Source organism: Labrus bergylta, chromosome 10 (genome assembly GCF_963930695.1).
Source record: "Labrus bergylta chromosome 10, fLabBer1.1, whole genome shotgun sequence".
In the NCBI taxonomy this organism is placed as follows: domain Eukaryota; kingdom Metazoa; phylum Chordata; class Actinopteri; order Labriformes; family Labridae; genus Labrus; species Labrus bergylta.
In genome coordinates, this window is record NC_089204.1 from 20,156,615 (window position 1) to 20,174,461 (window position 17,847).

The following is a 17,847-nucleotide window of genomic DNA, read 5'->3' on the forward strand; positions in this document are numbered from 1 at the left end:
TGTTTTATTTACACTACCTTTTTTACACAACCTCTGAACTTCAATATAAATTATGGTTGTTTATTACAGCTAGATTTGTAGGGCTAACAGTGGGTACTTGGAAAAGAGCAAACATGTTTCAGATGTTCTTAATAAGCATGCAAATATGTTTTACAAGCTGTATGGTTTGTATTTGTTATTTAGAGGCAACATCCTTGAACGTTATTAGGAAGATCCTTCACACACACCTGATTCAACAAGGCGGGGTACACAGGATTTTCTCATCAGACAGAGAAACATAACCTCACGTCATGTTTTATGACTCAGGTTTTTATCTTTTATCAACATCCTTTTAGTGACAATAACTGATAACGGGAAGTTGAGGGCTGTGCAAAAATGAAAGTAACTTTATGTAACATTGAAAGAACACCATTCTTACGCTGACATCAGAAAACTACTCAAGCAACATTTGTGCATCTTCTCTGGTCTCTTATCAATGTAATAATGAATAGGATTCAAATGGATGCTTGGAGGGGTATGAACATATATTTTGAAATTCTAACTGGAATAGATTTTTATTCATGACAAATGAAAAATCCATCCATACAATTTCTTCCGCTTATCCGAGGTTGGGTCGTGGTGGCAGCAAGCCCTGGTTCACCAGGACAGGCAAACCCCTCCACCATGTTAAGGTGGCCATTCTTGGAGGGCAAATGCAAAAACTAAAATTGTTAAAAAGAAATAAAGATTTAAATATTTAAAACATATTGAATTAAGAATAGCTCTGACCTATCAATTCCAACTCCCTGTTACCACCACTATGTCAACCAAAACACAGAATATAATATATTTGTTTTATATTATTTTATATTTGTTTATACTGATATTATCGTGGACTTACATCTACAGCTTACATCATATTTGAAAAACAAAGTTTTAAAGGCTACTTGAGGATAATAGTAATATTGTATGTAATTTAAATATTCAACCTTTAAAACACTGATACTATGTCATGTACAGCAGTTACCAATAGATGCCAGAAAAATACAAAACCCTGCATCCTTAAATACAGAGAATTTAACTAATGCTAGAGACCAAATGCTGACGCTCACAATGCCAATGAATGTCTAGCAGGTACAATGTTCAATTTAGCATGCTAGCATTTGCTAAATAGCATTAGACACATTAGTTTAACAAGGTTTTGTATAAATAAAAATCTGCAAAATGTTTTGCTTTTTTTATTTATTAAGATAATGAATTTATCTGATTTGTTTATGTGTGAATGTTTACAGGACAGTTCAAATGTACTCTATGCTGAGGCTTTATTTGAACATTTTCAGATATTCACAGACATGTGGTGAAATACTTGGTTACCAATATGCATATTTCATCCTTATTATCAAAGGCTATACAAAGCCATCATTTATTTTGAAACATACTTGTGACAAAGGCTTTATTTCACTGTAAATAAATATTTATATTTATGAAACTTTATGTCTACTTGTTTTTTTTTTACAAATACAAAGTCTGTTTTGACTGTTCACACAAAGTAATCCCAAAAACGTTCTTAGTTTTCCACTTTATCTTGAATTTTATTTTTTTTGAATGTTAGCTCTTGACACTATTTTTCAGTATGAAGGTCAGAAGTAGAGACTCAAACATCAGAAGCAGATTTGAGGTATACATGCATAATTGGTGCTTTACTCTTTGCTCATTTGCGAGTTCCCTAAAACGCTCATGAAGTTTTACTGTATCACTAAAAGAAATATGATTTAACACATCCTGCTGTCAGAGGTTAACAATCTTTCAGTGCTCTTAATGATGGATAATCAGCTGTGTCTTTCTCACGACAATGACTGTGAGCAATCTATCACTGTCACTATTGTTGGTATCAGAAACTTTATGGGTACTTCACCAGACTATTTAAGCTGCAATGTTCAGCATCTGAAGCAAGTTGGGAGCTGAACACAGTAACCATGTGGACTCTTTTGGTTCTTTGCAGTGTGATCTTCTCACACCCAGTGCAAGGTAATGTGCACTATTTTATTATTGTTATGTTCGTATTAGATAATTCCACAGATCAGACTTGCATTTGCCGGTTACTTGCAACATTAGACTGATTAAATACACTATGTATTTGTTTGGATAGCAACTCCTAAAGAGGGTTTTTATCACTGTTGTTACTCAAACTGTCATCAGCCAGTGTTTTTATTGCTCTGACCCTTCTGTTTGTCTGTTTTCTCATTACTCATCAGGTGAAAAAAGATGGACTGAAGAACAACCAACGGACTACTCAGGTATTGAAACACCAGCACAACCAAACAATTTGAATGCAAAAGCTCCAAAACATTATGTTGACAGAATTGTAATTGTTTCCCTCAGCTCAGCCCTCTTGTCGTTACAATTGCGGCTTTCACATGGGAAGCTGCTCCTGCTCCAGCTCCTGTAAACTCTATGGCAACTGTTGTCATGACTACTACTGTGAGTATCATGTGTCGTGCAACGTTTAGTAAACTTGGATCAAAATTTCAACCAAAAAAATGCTGACACTCATGTTAATTTTGTCAAACAGCCTGCTGCTATTACACACTCAAACATTATACTTCAGTAACTTAGACTACTTTAAAGTCCTGCTGCTAGAGGATTGAATAGCAATGAGGACATGGTTTGGCAATGTTTGTTAGTTTAAGATTCAACAGACCTGTGAGCATGTGTATTTAACTCAATTTCAAAAAGTGAAAAAAGTTTGGAATTGATTTTAACCGCCCCTTCTCTTTCATATAGCTTACTGCAGCTACATCACTGATTCACCAGTCGAAACCACAACAGGTGTGAAAATCTCAAAACACAGTATATGTGGAAAATGTGACCATCATAATCCGCTCGAAAAAGAGCTTACTGATTCTTTTTTTTTAAACTTCTCTTATACGTCGCTCAGATCAGCCTTCGTGTCTCTACAACTGTGGCGGACACATGGGAAGCTGCTCCTGCTCCAGCTCCTGTGAATACAATGGAAACTGTTGTCATGACTACTACTGTAAGTATTAGCATGTAAAGCACAGCAATTGTTTTTTTATCATCCAAAGTTATACTGAAACTAATGGTCGATTTCCCCCCCCAAACAGCCTGCTGCTATTACACACTCAAACATTATACTTCAGTAACTTAGACTACTGCAAAGTCCTGCTGCTAGAGGATTGGATAGCAATAAGGACATGGTTTGGCAATGTTTGTTAGCTTAAGATTCAACAGACCTGTGAGCATGTGTATTTAACTCAATTTCAAAAAGTGAAAGAAGTTTGTAATTGATTTTAACCGCCCCTTCTCTTTCATATAGCTTACTGCAGCTCCGTCACTCATTGGCCAGTCGATCCCACAGCAGGTGTGAAAATCTCAAAACACAGTATATGTGGAAAATGTGACCATCATATTCTGCTCGAAGAAGAGCTTACTGATTTTTTTTTTTTTTTTTAAACTTCTCTTATACGTCGCTCAGATCATCCTTCGTGTCGCTACAACTGTGGCGGACACATGGGAAGCTGCTCCTGCTCCAGCTCCTGTGAATACTATGGAAACTGTTGTCATGACTACTACTGTAAGTAACACCTCAAAGCCTAGCTCAGACACCCCTGCACACAAGGACAATTGTGCAGAGCTGCTACTATTATTCCTTAACAGTGACCTCATAAAGAACAATCTAAAGTTTATGAACAAATCTCTTACTCTGAATATGATGAATTTCCTATTGAAACAGGTATTAGATCAGGCTGAGGGAGATTATTCTAAAATCCAGAGAAAGGAATTTCATTAAAGATTTTGGAATTTTAAAAAAAGCACGATTAGTAGAGTGTCTTAAAAAGCCACTTTAATAACCCCTTCGATTGCTGAGATGAATTCTGATGTCCGTCATTACTGTATCTTATTTCATGCTTTACTTTTCTTATCATCAGTTTCAGAAAGTTGTAGAAAGTGTCGCACGCAGCTCCCTGAATTCTGATGTGAAGAATATTTCCACAGTTATTCTACAAGCATAATGGCACCATTTTTTTTTTTTTTAATGAATTTCAGCATTTAAGCAAAAGACAAAAGGCAAAACAAATACTCACTTATTCAGGAAACCAACATTTAACAGCCAACAAAAGTTTCCAAAAAGTCCAACAAAACACAGGAACATTTTTCATGAAGCAAAGAGGAAAGAGGAAATACTGAGAGGTTAAATGTACAAAATCCACATTGAGAAGACTGGCAGGTAAGAGGTAATTACCTGACACACTGTTCCTCTAAGTATGTTTTCCATGCATTTACAGTCCATGCATTCCTGAATTCGCTGTATGCAAGGAACCTGTCAAAACTAAAACAGTCACGGTCAGATAGTTGTAAAAATGGAGAAGATCTTTTTTAAGGTGTGTGTCAAGTTTATTGGCAACCCTACTGTGTCCAATTCAGCAAATGTAGCCCTGGTTTCCCTAAAAATGCCAAAGGTTTGGTACAAACTTTCTTGACAAAGTAGTGACGTAACCTATTTAATTGCTGATCCTGACAATTGTCTTTACTTATGAAATGTATCTGGGCTTCTTTATAACAGCCAGATGTAGAAAATAAACTGTTCAAGCATAAACTTCTAGTCACTTTGATTATTGCAAAGTCAACTGGAGTAAAATAATGTGTATTTTAGTCGGCCGCAACAAAGATTTAAATGATTTTAACTGTCTTTCTCTGGCATGTAGATCACTGCAGCTACATGTACAGCACTGATTGGCCTGATACAACCACCTCAGGTATGAAAAGCTCACGACAACCTACAGTATATGGGAAAAATGTAACCATCATATTCTGCTTGAAGAAGAAATGACTGATCTTTAAATAAAAACTTCTCTTTCATGTCTCACAGCTCCGCCTTCATGTCGCAACAACTGTGGCAGACACATGGGAAGCTGCTCCTGCACCAGCTCCTGTCCATACAATGGAAACTGTTGCCAAGACTACTCCTGTACGTATCATGAGTCTTGCAACGCTTTCTAAACTTTGATCCAAAAAAATGCTGACACTCATGTTAATTTTGTCAAACAGCCTGCTGCTATTACACACTCAAACATTATACTTCAGTAACTTAGACTACTGCAAAGTCCTGCTGCTAGAGGACTGGATAGCAATGAGGACATGGTTTGGCAATGTTTGTTAGCTTAAGATTCAACAGACCTGTGAGCATGTGTATTTAACTCAATTTCAAAAAGTGAAAAAAGTTTGGAATTGATTTTAACCGCCCCTTCTCTTTCATATAGCTTACTGCAGCTCCGTCACTCATTGGCCAGTCGATCCCACAGCAGGTGTGAAAATCTCAAAACACAGTATATGTGGAAAATGTGACCATCATATTCTGCTCGAAAAAGAGCTTACTGATTTTTTTTGATTTTTTTTTAAACTTCTCTTATACGTCGCTCAGATCATCCTTCGTGTCGCTACAACTGTGGCGGACACATGGGAAGCTGCTCCTGCTCCAGCTCCTGTGAATACTATGGAAACTGTTGTCATGACTACTACTGTAAGTATCATGTGTCGTGCAACGTTTAGTAAACTTAGATCAAAATTTCAACCAAAAAAATGCTGACACTCATGTTAATTTTGTCAAACAGCCTGCTGCTATTACACACTCAAACATTATACTTCAGTAACTTAGACTACTGCAAAGTCCTGCTGCTAGAGGATTGGATAGCAATAAGGACATGGTTTGGCAATGTTTGTTAGTTTAAGATTCAACAGACCTGTGAGCATGTGTATTTAACTCAATTTCAAAAAGTGAAAGAAGTTTCGAATTGATTTTAACCGCCCCTTCTCTTTCATATAGCTTACTGCAGCTACACCACTGAATCACCAGTCGAACCCACAACAGGTGTGAAAATCTCAAAACACAGTATATGTGGAAAATGTGACCATCATATTCTGCTCGAAAAAGAGCTTACTGATTCTTTTTTTAAACTTCTCTTATACGTCGCTCAGATCAGCCTTCATGTCGCAACAACTGTGGCAGACACATGGGAAGCTGCTCCTGCACCAGCTCCTGTCCATACTATGGAAACTGTTGTCATGACTACTACTGTAGGTATCATGAGTCTTGCAACGCTTTCTAAACTTTGATCCAAAAAAATGCTGACACTCATGTTAATTTTGTCAAACAGCCTGCTGCTATTACACACTCAAACATTATACTTCAGTAACTTAGACTACTGCAAAGTCCTGCTGCTAGAGGATTGAATAGCAATGAGGACATGGTTTGGCAATGTTTGTTAGTTTAAGATTCAACAGACCTGTGAGCATGTGTATTTAACTCAATTTCAAAAAGTGAAAAAAGTTTGTAATTGATTTTAACCGCCCCTTCTCTTTCATATAGCTTACTGCAGCTACACCACTCATTGGCCAGTCTATCCCACAACAGGTGTGAAAATCTCAAAACACAGTATATGTGGAAAATGTGACCATCATATTCTGCTCGAAAAAGAGCTTACTGATTCTTTATTTATTTATTTTTTTTAAACTTCTCTTATACGTCGCTCAGATCAGCCTTCGTGTCTCTACAACTGTGGCGGACACATGGGAAGCTGCTCCTGCTCCAGCTCCTGTGAATACTATGGAAACTGTTGTCATGACTACTATTGTAAGTATTAGCATGTAAAGCACAGCAATTGTTTTTTTATCATCCAAAGTTATACTGAAACTAATGGTCGATTTCCCCCCCCCAAACAGCCTGCTGCTATTACACACTCAAACATTATACTTCAGTAACTTAGACTACTGCAAAGTCCTGCTGCTAGAGGATTGAATAGCAATAAGGACATGGTTTGGCAATGTTTGTTAGTTTAAGATTCAACAGACCTGTGAGCATGTGTATTTAACTCAATTTCAAAAAGTGAAAGAAGTTTCGAATTGATTTTAACCGCCCCTTCTCTTTCATATAGCTTACTGCAGCTACACCACTGAATCACCAGTCGAACCCACAACAGGTGTGAAAATCTCAAAACACAGTATATGTGGAAAATGTGACCATCATATTCTGCTCGAAAAAGAGCTTACTGATTCTTTTTTTAAACTTCTCTTATACGTCGCTCAGATCAGCCTTCATGTCGCAACAACTGTGGCAGACACATGGGAAGCTGCTCCTGCACCAGCTCCTGTCCATACTATGGAAACTGTTGTCAAGACTACTCCTGTAGGTATCATGAGTCTTGCAACGCTTTCTAAACTTTGATCCAAAAAAATGCTGACACTCATGTTAATTTTGTCAAACAGCCTGCTGCTATTACACACTCAAACATTATACTTCAGTAACTTAGACTACTGCAAAGTCCTGCTGCTAGAGGATTGAATAGCAATGAGGACATGGTTTGGCAATGTTTGTTAGTTTAAGATTCAACAGACCTGTGAGCATGTGTATTTAACTCAATTTCAAAAAGTGAAAAAAGTTTGTAATTGATTTTAACCGCCCCTTCTCTTTCATATAGCTTACTGCAGCTACACCACTCATTGGCCAGTCTATCCCACAACAGGTGTGAAAATCTCAAAACACAGTATATGTGGAAAATGTGACCATCATATTCTGCTCGAAAAAGAGCTTACTGATTCTTTATTTATTTATTTTTTTTAAACTTCTCTTATACGTCGCTCAGATCAGCCTTCGTGTCTCTACAACTGTGGCGGACACATGGGAAGCTGCTCCTGCTCCAGCTCCTGTGAATACTATGGAAACTGTTGTCATGACTACTATTGTAAGTATTAGCATGTAAAGCACAGCAATTGTTTTTTTATCATCCAAAGTTATACTGAAACTAATGGTCGATTTCCCCCCCCCAAACAGCCTACTGCTATTACTCAACTGAACAACCAGGCACCGGTAGGATCCTCAATGTACAAATAAAGCGGCATACTGTATCTAAATGTAATGACTGTCATGTACCCTCTTACCCACCCTTTAGCAAGCCCATGTGGAGGCTCTCTGTTTGGCTCTGGCAACTTCTCCAGCCCCAACCACCCAAACCACTACGACGACAATGCTTACTGTGTTTGGTATCTCAGAGCTGCGGACGACCACAGAATCTTCTTGTCATTCACGTACTTGGAGTGAGTGAAGAATTAAGAGCTTTTTGGAGATCTTCAGTATAAATGAGACACATTATAATTGGATATAAATATAACAATTTACTGTGTACAGAAAATCCTTTACCATTGATGCACTCGCTGAATTGACAATTATCATGAATGAGTTTTGCTTATTATTCCGATAAAAAAAAAAAGTCATGGCTTTTATTGTTTCTTAATGGGCAGATTGGAGAACTGCTGCTCTTGTGACTACATTTCAATCTACGACGGGCCGTCTGTCAGCTCAAGGTTTCTGGGGAAAGTCTGCAATGACAGTCAGAGTACTTTCTACTCTACCTCCAAATACATGACTGTGGTCTTCAGGACTGACAGTTCTGTGGTTGGCCGAGGGTTCAGTGCTGATTTCTTGACCTCTTTACCACCAAGCTCAGGTACTTGCATAATAGGGACAAAAATAATGGAAATTTCAGACTTTGCTTTCTTGATTTATGGCCACTATCCTTTTTAAAGAAGTCTCAATGGCTGCTTTCAGTGCAACTTCTGATCCAGTTTATAGAATGTGAATATTTTCTGTGTTCTTTACTTCTGTTAAACTGTCAACTGATCATATGCAAGGACAGACAAAGAAATCTGAGGTAGTGGTGTTGGGTTTCTGGAAACACTGGTCAACATTGTACCCATTGTCAGACATTTTACGGACCAAACTTGATTCAATTTGTTTAAAAAAATAACCAACAGGTAAATCAACATAAGAAAAAAGTGTTGTAGTCTGGATAACAATTCTGGATAGCTCAGTCAACCAACTGTGCGACCCACCCACAAGCATGGCCTCAAAACGTTCTAACTCTGTCCTCAAGTAATCCAAACAGTTGAAATGTGTTTTTTCAGGGCGATTGAGCTGTTCCTCAGACAACATGACCATTGCGATTGAGCGTTCTTACCTGAGCTCGCTCGGCTACGATGGTAACAGTCTGTACCTGAACGACCCGAACTGCAGACCCCGGGTCAACAGATATCAGGTGGTCTTCAATTACCCCATTGATACTTGTGGCAACGTTCAAAAGGTAGACGACTCATCACCTTCAGGAAAACATAAACAATATCCTTAACTTCTTAACTATTGTACCACAAGTTCAGTGAAATGTTGAGTGGTTTAATAGTTTTCACCTTGACAGTTAGAGAATGGCAGAGTTGTGTACACCAACACAATCAGAGCCTACACCACCAACTATGGAGAGATCACACGGGAGTCTTACTTTAAACTGAGCGTGGGATGCCGAATGGATCAAGACTCAGTGGCTCAGACGATGTTTCTCATCCATCATCGTGATAACAGCAGCATTACAGGGACAGGAAAATTCAACACCACCATGGATTACTACACATCTAGGAACTTCTACAATAAGGTGTGGTCGCATAGTTAAGTTGTGCAACTTTTTTCAGGAACACTGGTGCCATTTTTACTTTCATCCTCTCAGGTGACTCAAGTGCCATACAAGGTGACGCTCAACCAAAACATGTATGTTCAAGTGGATCTGAAGAGTCATGAGGGAAACCTGGTCCTCTTTCTTGACACCTGTGTGACCTCACCGTCACCCCATGATTTCACCAGCAGACCTTACTACCTGGTCCGTAACGGGTAAGAAGAGGGTGTGGGTTGATTTTTTTGTTACCCAAACAAAGTGCAGATAGAGCGAATAACCTGCACTGGGCTCTATAGCAAGTTTTTAAAATCAAGACAAGGAAGTCGAGGTATAAATATAATGTTGAGGCACTCTATTATTTCCATATATTGCTTGTCTATACAAACATGCCACTACATTATAGAGAGAACTATTATACCTACATTTTTCAGATAGGCTTAAAGTTACTTTACAAGTTCTCATAAACACAAAAATGATAAACAGCAGCTTAAAGGGGAAATATTATGAAAAACCAAATTATTTTTTCTAGTGAACTGTTGGTGTTATTTGAATAGCAATACAAAATGACGAGTTGAATGAAAAGTTTCCTCCTCTTGCTTATCATGAGCTCATCCTTCAATGATGATTTACCCCTTCTCAGTGGGGGCTTACACATCTGGCCATCCACAACAAACCTGGGGAAGTCTATGTGGGTGCTGTCAACTGAATTTTTAAGTTGTCTAGCAACCTCACCAAACTGCACAGCCACTTGACCGGCCCGCTGGTGGACAACGAGAAGTGTTACCCTCCGCCGGGTGTCCAGTCATGCCCTCATAAGTTTTCATTAAAGGATAGCTTTGATAAAGTGATAAAACAATTATTATCTCAGAAGTATCTAGTGTTTCTCACATCCCAGTAGACCTAACTAATTTGTATAAACTAGCAACTGAAATAGATCATTAGACACTGATGCATCTTTACTAACAGTCTGATAAAGTTGTGTTTGACAATATGTCTGCCACAGAACATTTTTCTGCAAATTGTGTACTTTAACTTTCGTTGATACTGCTTTTTAGCTTTTAGCGCAGAAATACGCAGGTTGGATTTTAACTTGTTATTTTTGTTTTTTTACATTGGGGAGATGGTGTATAAATATAAGTTAATTAAACTAAATACTTAATTCTGCCACTACAATATATATAAAATAAATCATAGTATTTGGTGGATATAGGACCCTGCTCTTGTTATTCTTACTAAAACATTCGTCCACTAACTCTGTCTTTCTTTAGATGTACTGCAGACAACACCTACAGGGCTTACACCACTGGCACCAGACCCTATGCCCAATTCACCTTTAAGGCCTTCAAGTTCCTGCGAGCCTCAGACTCTGTGTACATTCAGTGCAAGGTCCTGCTTTGCCAAGCCTCTGACAAAAACTCGCGCTGCCGCCGCGGCTGCGTCAGACGTGTGGCCAGAGACCTGGGGTCAGAACACGACCAGCAAACTCTGGTCCTGGGTCCAATCCAACTCAAAGGTTTGTAGCCACATATTCCTGCTTTTGACAACAATGGACTACATTGAAGAATAGTGGTAGCTAATATGTTTAGAACTAAAACAAAACTCACTGCTCTCTTTTCCAGGCCCAGAGAAAAAGGAAGAAGAGACTCAGAAGGAGGACAAGGCTTAAACCAATCTGTAACAAGCAGCTTTAGTCACCTTTAACAATCATTACAAGTCTTTTCATTCTATCCATTGTGACACTGAATTGTACTTTCCTTTCTCAGCTTTTCTCTTAATAACATTATCTGATTAAAAGCATTATCAAAAGGCAGACCATGTTTGTGAAATTCCTTATGTCACGCTCACATCTTGTATAAACATGGGATGAATAAAAGACAAAGCACAGTTCGGTTATAAAACACTTTACTTATAAATTAGTATGATTATTAATCCATGTCACAATAAAATGATTTTCCATCCCAGAGGGAGTGAGTGATCGCCATCAGGCTTTGACATTCACCATTACCAATGAACCTACGACACACTGAGACAACGTAAGGCAGTCATTACTGGAGGCCCCTATTACTGGTTAGCATGGTGACACGGAGGTGGTCCTAAAAACAGTAACTATGTTCTCCACACATGTTGCTAAGCAACAGACAACCGTACCCAATACAAAGAACAATCTTGATAAAGTAGCAGTCTTACTGCAAAATGTTTTGCTTTTTTGACACTGAACATCTATCCAACCACTCAGAATACAATACTCAGTAAGTAATATTCAGAAAGGGATCCAATGGGGGAATCTCAGTGAGTGTTACCACAAAGGCTAAAAAACAGCATCCCTGTTGCTACACAGCAATTCTGAAAACATGAAACACAAGACTTGGTGATTCTTTCTTAAACATGGTTCAAAGTGATTTCTTACAATATCAAAAGTTTCAATAGTGAAATGATGGAACTAAATGGTTACAACAAAACATTTTTAACAAAACAAGTGAAATTGATGAAGAAGGGCACTGTGGAGACGGTCTCAAAAACACCACTTCTATATAAAATCTAGTGTCACAACTTGATTGGCTGACCCAAAAAAACAACAAAAAAAACACACCCATACAAAGTTTGGCCAGGTTTTTGCTGTAGATGTCCTCTGTTTAGTTTTGATCCCAACATGTCTTAGCAGCATTCATGGAACAGAATTTTGGCAACAAAAAGTCATGGCTACCATAAAAAAAAACTACAATGGCCAAACTTTTTATTGTCGAAGGCTCTGGGCCTTTCTGTTACAGCAAGCAGAGGAGATTTGTGATAATAACTATTAAACTAACAGTCCTCTCTGTCTAGGCCACACAAGAGAAGTGACCATATCAGGCACTGCAAAGTAAGAGTAGTAATGCACCAAGCACTGAAATAATTTCAAAAAGGCTTAAATGAGATCACTCTAGATCGAGCAGGTTCACTCTTTTTATCATCAGATCAATCTGTTGACAAAATTTCCGGAGTGGTGAGAATTTATTTGGGTGGCCAACCTAGAGATACCCTGTAAAAAAAAGTTGTTTATTTTGCGGCTTGTATTTTTCTGAAAGGGACGCGCTGAATTAGAGCCAACCAGCTGTGTGAGGAGCCCCTCCAACCCAAACTGTCTTGGAAGGTAAACAAGAGTATGGTTTCCTCAAATGATGTATTCTGCACACAGTAGATTCCTATGACTTTAACAAAACGTTAAACAACTGATTGTATTCCTTCCATTAGCCACTGTTAAAGAAATGTGTCAACGTACTGGAGGCTCAACTTTAAGAACAGCATTCATGTCTGTGCTACATTTACAGAAAATCCAAACCATAAAGGAGAAAAAATATAAAGGAAAATTGTGTATTCTGCAACCTACTACATTCAGGGAGGTTAAGTAGTTTGGCTATGTAGAACATCATGAACCTTCCTCCACCACCACAAATAAATTCTCAACCAGTTAAAAACACTGATCACCCCTTCATAATACGCTTGAATGGGCACAATACAAAATTAAAACCCTCTGAAAGGTACCATTTTCTGGTTTGAGTACAACTTTCAAAGGCTAAGCTACATCAAGGCCAAGTAAGAGGCCAATAAATAAAATTACTATGAAAATAATAAAACAAGGTGTCCATTAAAAGTTTTTTTTTCTTCAGAGTTTTCCTTTTCAGTCGTCCTTTACTTGTGCTGTCCACGGGCAAAGTGGCAGGCAAAGTCATACTTGCTCTTGCACTTGTGGCCACAGATGTTGCACTGGAATGGGTTTTCATAGCCATGGCAGCCCATGTGGATGGTGTAGAGGATGTTGTCAGGGAAGTAGATATCACAGTGCTGGCAGTGATGGGGATCCTGAAGCGGGGCGGACAGGCCTGGGGCAGGTGTACTAGGTTGGCTGTTTGAGATACTAGGGGTACTGGTGCGCCCACTGTGCTCACTGCAGGGTCCCCCTCCTGGGCTGCAATGGCTGTGGGGAGGAGCCCGCGGCTCTGGGGTGATTGGGGAAGAGGAGGAGGCGTGGGCCATGCTGGCTGTGATAGCAACAGGAGCTGTGGCAGGGTGGGGCTGCTGGATGAGGAAAGGCTTCTCGTCCACGATGGACTCTGCTCCTGGAGACATGGGAGGTTGAGTCTGGGCCTGGGACTCAGAGGGGAGGCTGGCCAACTGGCCTGCAAGGGTGGACAGCTGGTTCAAGGGGTTATCCATAACCAAGTCATGGTGATGGTGGTTTTGATTTGACGAGTGCCCACCCTCCACTGCGCGACTCTGATTATCGTAGGTCTCCTGACGCAAGTGAGGCAGCTCATGGGAGAAGTCGTTCACATTGTCCGCCTTGTGTACCACCATAGAAGGGGGGCTGAAGTTGATTAGGAGTCGTCGGCCGTAGCCCAAAGAGCTGGCCTTCTTCTGTAAAACACTCAGCATCTTCTTATGGGAAAGTGAGCGAGCACCTTTCATTGGAAGGAGTTTGTGCCTTCGACGGCGATGATGCGACAGGTTACTACGATCGCTGCAGCGGAAAGAGCACAGCTCACACTTATACGGCTTCTCGCCCGTGTGGGATCGCATGTGGGCTTCCAGGTGACGCTCATAGGCCGAGGCGAACGGGCAGAGGTGGCAACGATGAGGCTTCTCTCCTGTAAAATGAAGAAAAAACAGGCGTAATAACAAAACCCCCATCCCAATGCCGTATTTTCTTGCTCAAATAAAACTACGATTACTGACCGGTGTGAATTCGGATATGCTCAATGAGTCTGGCTGTGCCTCTGGTGGCATAGTTGCAATAGCGGCACTTTAGTTTGCCGTCATAGGTCCTCTCAAAACCATCCACCAGGATCCCCGTGCTGTCCTCCAGTGATATGTCCACGGAGGGGTGATCCAGTCCATTCTGACTACAGTCTGTGTTAAGGCACATTAACAGAACTCATTACTTGCAAACAGACAAAAAAATAAATGACTTAACACAACCCACTATAACTATACTTAGCGATATATTACTTGCAAGTGCTTTAAATGTATTTTAATAATGAACATTGCTGTTAATGTTGCTGTTTGGGGCGGCTGTGGCTCAGCTGGTTGAGTCGCCGCCTCTCAACCGGTTCGATCCCCAGCTGGGCAACGTGTCCGATGTGTCCTTGGGCAAGACACTCCCGTCTTGCTCCCGCTGCTTCGGTGGTGGTGTATGAATGGGATTAGTTACTTCTGATGGATGATACTACATAGCGATCACTACCATCAGTGTGTGAAAGGGTGGGTGTGACATGCGCTATATAAACTCAAGTCCATTTACCATTTAAACTAAGAAAACATGTAGTCCAACACTTTAGTATCATTCGCGTTGGACTGCATTAAACAAAAGAGCACGGTTATTTACAAACCTGCCACTGAATCAACACTTCTAAACACTCCTGAGGAAAACATTCAAATGACACTATGGGTAGTTTACCTGGTGGCAGCTCGTCCGCCTCCTTAACACCACTTACGGAGCCTGATATCATGTTGACATGTTGAGTCTGCTGGCTCAGATACTCCTGGAAATCCTTCACAAAGTCCAGCGTGTCCGGCTTCTCCTCACCCATTGAAATGAAGCGCTGCAATTTTTGTTTAAGCGACCACAATTAATATTATTATTATTATTATTATTATTACACAGCAAAGAGACATTTGACATGAAATCCGGCTACAATATTATTTAAAAAAAACAAAAAAAATACAATCCAGCCAATCTGAATTTTAAAAAGTCAATTCAGTCAACGCTAGCAAAGCCAATTTTGTCAGGTATGTCCACCTACCTTAAGATAACTTTCGGTGAAATCTGACAAATGTTGTTTGTTTTAACGAGGCCGAGTTGTTGCTTTTCAGACACAAAGACAAGATAATCTTTGCAATATCTGATTAACAAGCAGGAAACCGGCTCGATCCGATGTCTGGTTGGTTGGGGTGAGGGGGGGGGGGGTGTTGGGGTGTTGGGGTGGGAGGGGGTCGCTCCTACACACAGCTCCGCATCGTCGTCATGTTGTTGCCAGAGCTACGTTAGCTTAGCTCGTTTTTAGAGAAAAGCATCTTTGTCAACAGAAACGCCGGAACCTGTGCGACGCGTTCATTGTTTCCACTGCTTCGTCTACGTTTCATGAAGCGGCACTGATTGTATTTTAATTTATCTTTACCGTCAGCCGTCTCACACCGAAACACAGCCTGCTAAATCAAAACAATAAGCCTATTCGAGGGGTGAAAGTTCACTTTGTGTGCACCGGTTTAAAACGTCCCAGTACAAGCGATTTTTTTTTCTCCCCCTTTCCCGCCGAAGAAAGGTTCCTACCGCCAAACGCTGAAACTGTGGTCAGAATACAGAGCAAATGCAGCTTCGTTCTCACAATGTATGAAATATAAAAACATTGGTATTAAACCTTTAAAACTTACTTTATACGTCGTCAATACGGCGGACCATAAGACTGACGTTATCACTTATTAAAAGACGAAAATGCCCAGGGTTGGAGGGGAAGCGCAAACAGAGGATTGGGTAAGAAAAAGTTTATGATAAATAATGTGTAAGCAAAGCACTCACCTAGCGCTTCGGTGGTTGCTTCATGATATAAAAGGTGTTTCAATTGTTTGTTTGAAATAAATGTATGAAGCAGTGCCCTCCAAATATTTACTAACAAACTTTTAAACTCCTGAAAGTTTTTTTTTTTTTTTTTACGAGTTCTCTGATAAAATGTGTAAACTTTTTATGCTTTCTGCTTATTTTCATTAATAGTATGAAGACAGTAAATGTATGTATTTAAATCTAACGTTCATATACTGTAACTCTTGATAAGAACAATCCTTTTGACGAGGCTTTTACTAGTGAATTGGTGTTACAGCATCAGCTGCTTACCTGTTCAAGTGTTAATGCTTTAACATAAAGGAAAGGGTTATTGGCTGTAAGCAATTTAAAACTCTGACGAGTACAAAGTGTAAAACTATTAGCTTACGGTCACTTTATTTATCTCATTTTACCTTTACAGTTATATTGTATATATTAGTTCTGTTGTTCCATTATTCACCACCTTAATAACTTGCCTACTTGCACATAGCTCTGTATATATATATTTATTTCTCGTTTACTGTACATAGTTATGGTTACATCTGTTTACATCTGTTAGTCCGATCACTGTCCACTTATATGTACTCTTTTATATTTTGTATTTTTAAGTTAAGTTTAAGCTTTAAGTTGTATTTAAATTGACACTTCATATTTAGGTTAAAATGTTTTGTTTACCTGCACTGTTGTTAATTTACTGCTCTGTGTGCCTTTGAATTGCCCCCCCCCCCCCCCCCCCCCCCCCACCTCAATGCACCTCTTTATCCATTAGCCATATTTTTTGAACAGACGTGGATTTAAAACACCTCATTTATTTCTACCTGCTGATTAAGTTAAATGATGGCATATTCACTCACATCAGTGACATGACCAGACTTTCAGATGTAGGCCTACAGCTTGCAATTATGCGCAAATGATGATTAACAATTGCATTACTTTAAAAAGCTATTGACTCATTCATGTTTTATGACGATCAATAATTTAACAGTAAGCACTTGGTGAAGATCGCATTCCCCTATTTGTGTCAAAGTTGTAGGAAAGCCACTGAGGAGTAGATGATAAACGACCAAGCTGAGCGAGGCCTCTGTATCCTTTTACCACATTACAACTGCTACTGTCAGAGTACAAGAGTTACAGCAGTAATGTAAACCTGCCTGTGAAGTCTTTACTTTGTAACGTGAGTCACTCGCTTAGTGTAACAACTTCAACTACCAATCTACATAACCTGTAGATGAACTGAGCATGTGTATGATGTGCCTTTGTGTACAGAATAGCATAGCGTTATTCAAAATTTGTATTCACATTTCTGACAGGTGCATGTGGTCCTGCATGTACACTGGCTTTTGACTCCCTACATTTGAGTGCAGCTCTACATCTGGACACTAGATGGCGCACATGTCTCAGTAATGAAACAGGTACTCTCACTTTTTTTTCTCTCGCACTCACTGTTTTCAGACACAACATATGACACGACTCACAAATCAAAGAGATGTAGGCTAGTATTCCCTTAACCTTACAGATATAGGTTCAATTTATCAACTTTGCACACATCATGGCTTCCACTGTGCAGGAAGCTGAGTGTGTAAAGTCATACAGTGAGGCCCCTGTCTGTGTCGGCTGCCAGTCTCTAGGGACAGCGTGTACAGGACCAGTGGAAGATGTGACAGTCGACCTTATCATTTGAACCATGACCACCGGAGCAGCCAATTACATCACCTAACAGCCTATCCACACTAATGTTATTTTATTGCAATCTAATTATGCTCAGGTTTCCACCAGAGC

At 39.6% G+C, this 17,847-nt stretch overlaps 2 protein-coding genes across 12 annotated transcripts; one reads left to right on the forward strand and one right to left on the reverse strand.

The window, feature by feature from the left end:
* Positions 1-1,893: 1,893 nt before the first annotated feature.
* On the forward strand, positions 1,894-11,304 carry LOC109987900 (CUB and zona pellucida-like domain-containing protein 1). 11 transcript variants are annotated; one of them, XM_020639163.3, is made up of 27 exons: positions 1,895-2,007; positions 2,235-2,276; positions 2,362-2,460; positions 2,764-2,808; positions 2,918-3,016; positions 3,317-3,361; positions 3,476-3,574; positions 4,707-4,757; positions 4,871-4,969; positions 5,262-5,306; positions 5,423-5,521; positions 5,825-5,869; positions 5,977-6,075; positions 6,368-6,412; positions 6,533-6,631; positions 6,933-6,977; positions 7,085-7,183; positions 7,476-7,520; positions 7,641-7,739; positions 7,829-7,864; positions 7,947-8,091; positions 8,296-8,501; positions 8,959-9,134; positions 9,246-9,476; positions 9,549-9,709; positions 10,763-11,007; positions 11,114-11,304. In XM_020639163.3, exons 1-27 carry the CDS (start codon positions 1,956-1,958, stop codon positions 11,158-11,160), a joined length of 2,598 nt encoding a protein of 865 aa, XP_020494819.2. In that variant the 5' UTR covers positions 1,895-1,955; the 3' UTR covers positions 11,161-11,304. The 11 variants fall into 11 exon arrangements, with proteins under 11 accessions (XP_029134157.2, XP_020494824.2, XP_020494819.2 ...); XM_029278324.2 differs by lacking the exons at positions 7,085-7,183; positions 7,476-7,520 and having other exon boundaries at positions 1,894-2,007; XM_020639168.3 differs by lacking the exons at positions 4,707-4,757; positions 4,871-4,969 and having other exon boundaries at positions 1,894-2,007.
* A 75-nt stretch (positions 11,305-11,379) lies between these two features.
* Positions 11,380-15,735, reverse strand: ikzf5 (IKAROS family zinc finger 5). The gene is made up of 4 exons (XM_020639175.3): positions 15,275-15,735; positions 14,929-15,073; positions 14,208-14,381; positions 11,380-14,119 (listed from the first exon to the last, which is right to left on the reverse strand). Exons 2-4 carry the CDS (start codon positions 15,059-15,061, stop codon positions 13,164-13,166), a joined length of 1,263 nt encoding a protein of 420 aa, XP_020494831.1. The 5' UTR covers positions 15,062-15,073; positions 15,275-15,735; the 3' UTR covers positions 11,380-13,163.
* Positions 15,736-17,847: the final 2,112 nt, after the last annotated feature.